A 7,574-nucleotide genomic window follows, 5' to 3' on the forward strand; every position below is an offset into this window, starting at 1 on the left:
CTGGCTTCTGGTGGTGGCTCTTACATCACTCCAACCTTTGACCTGCTGTCACACAGGGCTCTCCCTGTGTACCTGTCTTTACATGGTGTTTTCCTCTTGTAAAGACACCAGTCATATTGGAGAGGACACAGTTCACCCCATAACAAAGCTCACTTATGCTTTTCAGTTATGTTAAAATATATTTTATAGGAATAATTATTACATGGTAACATGGTTTCTCAAATTTGGGGATAAAGAATTTGTGACAGTCCAAAGGACATTTGTTATAATTTTGTTAGGTACACAATTCCAAAAGAACGTCAAACTTTACATATTTCAACTTAATTCAGTTTAGTACAAATAGCACTTTCCAGTTTTAGAGAAATACTAACTCCATATCCTAAGCTTTAATTGTCAATGGCACTTTTATAATAGTTAACTTATAACTCCCATTTGCCATGATAGTCTAGCTTATTACGAGAAATAAACCAGAATTACAAGGGCAGGAAACACTGCAAATACTCTTTCTCACATGATACTCAACATAAGTATTTATTCAACCACATTCAAAAAGCTGATGATAGAAACTCTGGCAGCTTTCAAGAAACACTGATCAATCCATAATTAAATCTCAACGCATCAGTTAACACTTGGGCACTTCCTCTTTCAGTTAGCATTGCATTAGGTGCTTAAAGACAACCAGTCTGACTCAATAAACTTTACAAATAGACATTTAATACTTATAATATTATTCACGGAGTCCTTGGCAGAGTTGCATTTTGAGGTTTCTATTGCTGAGAAATTTGAGGTTTGTGTTGTCTCTTTTTCAGTCCCAAAAGCTCTGTTTTGAGTTCTCCAGGTTTTGGTGGAATTTCAGGTATTGTCTATAAAAAAAAAAAAAAAAAAAAAAGCATAGATGCCAGGGCTTCCTTAGACTATAATATAGTGTGACCTGAAAGAAAATAAAAAGTTTTCTTAAAAAAAGAACAAAAAGTCCCTGTGCACTTGATAATAAATCCTTATTAGGAGAGCCTGTGGCCCATAACTTCTTCACACCCCAAAAAGAAACCCCATACCCACCAGCTGTCACTTCCATTTCCATACAATGCTCCCCCACACCAAGCCACTGCCCTAGGCAACCATTCATCTACTTAGTATCTTGACAGATTTGCCTATTCTGAACATTATATTTAAAAAGAATCATAGAACACATGGTTTGTGTGACTAGTTTCTTTCACTTTGCATGTTTTCATGTTTGCCCCATATTGTCAAATATATCTGTACTTCACTTCCTTTTAGGACAGAATAATATTTCATTATAAGGATAGTGTGGCTCAATCCCAGGTCCCAGGATCATGACCTAAGCCAAAGGCAGATGTTTAACCAACTGAGCCCTGGTACATGTTTCTGTATGGACGTGTTTTCATTTCTCTTGGGTACAAACCTAAATGTGGAATCGCTAAGTCCTATGACTCTATGTTGAACTGTCTGAGGAACTGCCAGACTGTTTTTTGTTGTTGTTTTTTTTTTAATATTTTATTTATGTATTCATGGGAGACAGAGAGAGAGGCAGAGACATAGGCAGAGGGAGAAGCAGGCTCTTTGCAGGGAGCTCGATGCGGGACTCGATCCCAGGACCCTGGGATCACAGCCTGAGCCAAAGACAGATGCTCAACCGCTGAGCCACCAGGCGTCCCTGCCAGACTGTATCCCAAAGCAGCTGCACCATTTTACGTTCCCAACAGCATCGTTATGAGGGTTCCAATTTCTCTACATCCTCACCGACACTTGTCATGAGATGTTTGGGTTTTCTAATTACAGCCATTCCAGCAGTGATGAAGTGGTCTTATTGTGGTTTTGATTTGCATTTCTTTGATGGCTAAGGATACAGAGTATCTTTTCATGTGCTTATTGTCTGCAAAGGTGACTTCTGAACAAAGACATCAAGGAGGATGAGAAAACTAGTATGCAGATACACCTAGGAGTGTTTCAAGCAGAATGAATTACAGATGCAGAGGACCGAAGGCAGGAGTGTGCCCTATGCGCAAGGAAAAGTAGGTGGTCAACACAGCTGGTATAAAGTATTCAACGAGAGGTTAGGAAGGGATGAGGACAGGAAAAACGGGGGTGCACAGATGCAAAATCCCTGGAGAATTCTGAACAGAAGAACGACATGCGACTCCAGCATAAAAGGACAGTGGCTGTCGAGAAAAGACTGCAAGGGTGGAAGGCAAAAGACAGGTCAGAGAGCTGTTGCAGAAGATGAGGCGAGAGGTGACTGGCAGTGGCGTGAACTGGGCAGTAGCAACCAGCGTGGTAAAAAGCAGTGGGATTCTGGATGTAGTTTTCAGATTAAGCCAATGGGGTTTGCTGTTATGTGCAGTAGGAGAGGGGAGGTAAAGAAGACTCCTCGGCTCTGGCCTAACAAGAACAAGAGAGTCAGAGTCATCATCAAGACTTCAAGAAGAGCAGGTCTGCTGGAGGAAGCCCAGGGGCTCAGCGTGGAACATGCTCACTGCACATCCAAGTGGAACAGCTCGTAATGAGTCAGAGGCAAACCTATCAGCAATCAGCTTAACTGTGAGGTCCTGAGGAAAGGGACATCATAATCACCTTTCTTACAACCCTATGGAATGCCCCTGGTTATAAAAGGGAGGCAAAAACTGTGCTGAATGAATAACTCAACAGACTTTGCTTGGGACCCTTATAAGCTCATAAGACTAGAGAAATAAAATCTTTACGCAGATTAATTCATATAAAACTGCAAGATTATTTCGGCATAATTTCATTCATATCAGAAAGCTTCAATAGCTTTTCGATGCCTGAAGTTCAAACACCCTGATCTGGTTCATTTTACTCTTTTATCTCCTAACAACTAATTAATCCTGAAGAAAATAGTTTAGGAAAGAATGTAGGGTTTGGGGTCGAGGTCCTAGGAGAGGCAGGGAGCTAAGAGATGTGCTTCCCAGCACAATTCTCATTTTGAAGTGAAAATGACTTTCTAAAAATATTTTAGTGATGAGAACTGGAATAAAAGCCAGAGTAACTTATCTGGACCGTTTCCTATCTTAAAACTAGTCCTAGGATTTTGATATTCCAATACCCTTAGTACAAGAAAGAATGTAGCTTGTTTCAAATACATTGAACTGTGGACACTAATTAATTTAGAAGAGATCTTTCCCCCCAGGTCACAAAAGGAAATTATCTGAAGTCACAAAGCCCTATAAAATACAGAATACTATATTGTATACCTGAAACTAATGTAACACTATGTGTTGACTAACTGGAATCAAAATTAAAACTTTAATAAAAAATAAAATACAATAGCATGTTTCAAATTTCTATAAAGTATATACAACCATCCACTTAAACACACTAGGCACACATTTGGAGTAGCACGAATTGCCAATATAGTACACAGCTAAAATGACAATTCAACTTTTATTGAAAGAAAGCACTTTTATTTACTAAATATACTAAATTTAAAATCAAATTTTAAAAGACTGGTAAGTTTACTGACATCAAAAGTTAACAATGTCAGCAGAGGTTCTAAATAGCAGCTGGCGTGTATGTGGGTATGTCTGGAGACAACCAAAAATGAACACTTTAAAATTAGTCCTAATGATGTGAGACACAGGGCAGAAGAAAAGTTACATGTCCTCACTACCGCAGCCCACTGCCAAGTCCTTCAAACAGGCAAACGGACCTCCTTCCAGAGGCTCAGCCGCCCAGAGGCTGATCCCTTGCTGAGGGCAAAGGTGATCTCAGCCCAGCCCCAGGACCTGGTGAGTCTACTCTGATGTAGAAAACCTCCTTTGGAAACTTTCTTTATCTCTACACCCCCAAGATCCATGTTGGCAACCACCCCCAAGCATAAGGCCCACTGATATACATCTAGGGGGTCTCATGACTGAGTTTTTACAAAACAGTAATAAATGATCTTTCCTAACAATAGCTGGGCTCCTAAGGATCCTGGAAACCTTGTCTCCAAAACACCCGGGAGGCTTCCGCTCTCCATACCCACCTCCCAACCTGAGAGTCTACACTGGGCCCTCCCCATGACCCTGGTGCAGCTCTTCCTGCCCGTGAGTCCTGTCCCGGTGTTCTAACAAAACCACTTTTCTACCAAAGACATCTCAAGAATTCTTTCTTGGCTGTTGGCTTTGAGCCCTAAGGTCTTCCTACATCACTGAGACTGCATTTTTTGACTAACTAGGTCTTCAATAGTAAGATTATACATTAAGGAAACAGAACCAGTCAAAGTAGCGCAAAAGTAAACAAAAATGCAAAGGGAAGCTCAAGCAAAAGCACACTTTGTATTCCAGGACAGAACATCTGCCTTGAGTCCTTTTCTCCATTCCTATCCTGAGTAGCTGAGCTGGACAATCAGAAAAAGCATCCTTACTGTTGCTCCCTTAAGATAGTGCTGAGCACACCCTCCAGGCAGCCATCACGCCTCTTCTGCTCTGGACTCCACCCAGACCTTCACGCCACCTTAAAGGCTGAAAGAAGCCAACACAGACCATTGGTTGTTACAACAGTGACAGTCGTTGCTAGAACAATACCAGCAGACGCAAGTAAAGAACATAAATTCCTTAAATGTTAGTAAAGCACCCGGCATCCTACACATAGCCAGCCAGCCCTGGCCTTCAGGTCCCTCCAGAAGAACCCCACCGCTGATGTCACTGCCCAATCAGGACGAAGCGGCCTGAGACATGTCAGTATGGTCCTCCTACTAGAATTCTGGCTTCATGCTGCCTCTTCGACGGCTGAAGGAGCTGCTGGTAACAACCTTGCATGTTCCTACTTATAATGAGATGGGTGAATCAAAGGTCAATTTCTGGGGCACCTGGATGACTCAGTGAAGCGACTGCCTTCAGCTCAGGTCATGATCCTGGAGTCCTTGGGATCGAGCCCTGCATCAGGCTCCCGCTCCTCAGAGAACCTGCTTCTCCCTCTCCCTCTGCTGTTCCCCCTGCCTGCTCTGTCAAATAAATAAATAAAATCTTTAAAAAAAGAAGGTCCATTTCCCAGGGACAAATCACAGGCATTCCTATCTCCATAATGCCTGCCTGATGCCTATTCCTCAGGAGCTAAGGACTCAACTGTATTTCTGTGGAAAGCCCGTCTCGGTCTCCACTACATATCCATGATACGTCCCTAGAATTTAAAAGAGAAGCAATCTCGGCTGGTAAGAAAGAGCTATTTCAGCATTGTTTGTACAAAAACTAGATACCACCAAAATATCAATATGGGATTAAATAATATATGGAACATCCATACTATGAAATGCTATTCAATGGTCAGAAAGAAAAAAGGCTATTGAGAGAAACACGTATCTATTCAGATAGGTGTTAACCAAAACAAGCTGCTTACAAAGAACTGTGCACACTCAACTCCTGTTTACATATATCTCAACTACAGCAAAAGTCTGCAGGTACACACCAACCAAAAAATGGGAGCTACGTTTGGGGAACAGGCTGGAGAAGTAGCGGGTGTGAGGGACTTTCACATTCTACTCCACAGGCTTGAACTCAATGTGAAGGTTCAAGGCTGTTGTACCACCTCATTAACAGGATCAAAAAAGAGAAACATTAAACAGAAAGCTTGGGTTTCAAATCCCCAAGAAGCTGGGTGATCCTGGGAAATCACCTTCCATCTTCCGAATCTGAGTTTCCTCATCTGAAAACAAGAAGAAACACCTCCAGAACCGTAGCTGCCAGTTAACAGAAACTAGAAACACAGGTGCCTGGTTCTCTGTGTGACCTGAGTCAGGCAGAGGTGACTCGGGCTCCAGACCATTCTAGTCATACCTGTAAAGTAACACCGAGCACACGCTTGTAATCATTTCCACTGTACTTCCTAGCCTCCACCTTCACAAAACCACAACTCCTCAAATGAACTCTAATTCCCCGTTCTAATTTAATATACACTTAAAATGCTAAAAAAAAAAAAAATTTTTTAAAGATGTTATTTATTTATTCATGAGAAACAGAAAGAGATGGGGAGAGACACAGGCAGAGGGAGAAGCAGGCTCCCTGTGGGGAGCAGACGCGAGACTCCATCCCAGGACCCAGGACAGCCGAAGGCAGATGGTTCAACTACTGAGCCACGCAGGTGCCCCTAAAATGTTAAAATTAACCTAAATTTCTCCCTCTTTGGAATGCCTGTATTCCCTCGTTCTTCTTCCATCAAATATCTATTGAGCATTTACTATATTCTAAGCTCTTTTTTAGAGATGGAGGGTGAACCGTGCAGGCGCAGTCCCACTAGGAGAGTACATTCTGGTGGAGGAAACAAAGAACCACTAAAGAGTCCAAGGAATAAAATACTTGCAAATTGGGAGAAGTCCTCAAGGGACACAGGGAGGGGATCCTTTAGGAGCCGTCCAAAGGACTCTCACTGCGGACAGACAGCTGAGCAGAGACTTGACGTTTTGAAGTAGCAAACCAACCCAAGCTCTGGGACGAAAGCATTCCAAGATGAGAAAAACCCTGGCCTTGAGATGGGGACAGGCTTGACGAGCAAAGAAACAGCAAGGAAAGCGGTGTGGCTGCCACAGTGGGATCGAGGGGCAAAATGGTAGAGGATTAAGGGCAGGCGCGGGCAGGTGGCTGGCCGCCTAAGGCCCGCACGAGAGCAGGCCCCGCACGGCTCGGAACGCCACGGGACGCCATCATGAGGCCCAGGCTCAGTCCGGTGTGGGCCGCTGGGAGGGGCCCGGAGAGGCCCCGGAGAGGCCCCGGGAGGCGGGAGCGAGGGCCCTCGGGCACTCACCAGGTCCGGCCGGTAGTACCGGTGCACCACCTCCGCGCCGGCGCACATGCTCAGGAGGCTGGCGGCGCACATTTTCAGGTAGGTGGCCCAGGACACGCCCGCGGGCATGGCCGGCGGGCTGCGCGGGGGCGTAGGCGGGCGGTGTTAGAGGGCTCCCGTGCCGGGGAGCGGACCGCACGGCGGCAGTTGGGCCGGTTCAGGCCCCCGGGTGGTCCCCGCCCCACGCCCCACGCCCCACGGGCTCCCTGACCACAGGCGCCCCTGACTCGCCCGCCGCGGACTTCGCTGGACTCTGCGCGGGGCTGGGCCTGCGGGCTTGCGGGCGGCGCCGGCGAGGCTACTGGAAGGCGATACCGAAAGGCACCCCCGCCCTCCTGACTAGCGGGCCAGGCCGCGCACCGCAGTCAGCCCCCGCTAGCCCCCAGGCCATCGGAGACCGCCGCGACGACGGCACTGGCGTTCGGGGCGGGTCAGAGGGCGACCGGAAGTGCACGCCGGGGTCGCAGGGGACGTGGGCCAGTCCGCGGAACCGGAAGTACGGGCTCGGGCCCCGCCGGACCGGAAGCCGGGGGTGTGCCGGCGCCGGCGGAGACTCGACGGGCAGACGGCGACCAGCGGCCAGAGCGGTTCTCAAGCTTTCCGCCTTTTTTCTCCCTGCTTCCTCCCCGCGCTTTCCCAGTCCCAGACACTTGCTGCGATCTTTACTCTCCCTCCGGTAGGGTTTCCCTGGCCGATGTGGAGTTTGGGACTCGGAGCTGGCGAGAGTACGGCCCATTTGCCCCTCCACACGCACTGGGACCGGGACGTGCTTTGCGTTT

At 46.5% G+C, this 7,574-nt stretch overlaps 1 protein-coding gene across 1 annotated transcript; it reads right to left on the reverse strand.

Moving 5' to 3' along the window:
- Nucleotides 1-694: 694 nt before the first annotated feature.
- On the reverse strand, nt 695-7,252 carry C15H12orf73 (chromosome 15 C12orf73 homolog). Its single transcript, XM_025439113.3, has 2 exons — nt 6,757-7,252; nt 695-863 (listed from the first exon to the last, which is right to left on the reverse strand). The coding sequence occupies exons 1-2, from the start codon at nt 6,862-6,864 to the stop codon at nt 768-770; spliced, it is 204 nt and encodes a 67-aa protein (XP_025294898.1). The 5' UTR covers nt 6,865-7,252; the 3' UTR covers nt 695-767.
- Nucleotides 7,253-7,574: the final 322 nt, after the last annotated feature.

The sequence above is a fragment of the Canis lupus genome, chromosome 15 (genome assembly GCF_003254725.2).
Source record: "Canis lupus dingo isolate Sandy chromosome 15, ASM325472v2, whole genome shotgun sequence".
NCBI lineage: Eukaryota > Metazoa > Chordata > Mammalia > Carnivora > Canidae > Canis > Canis lupus.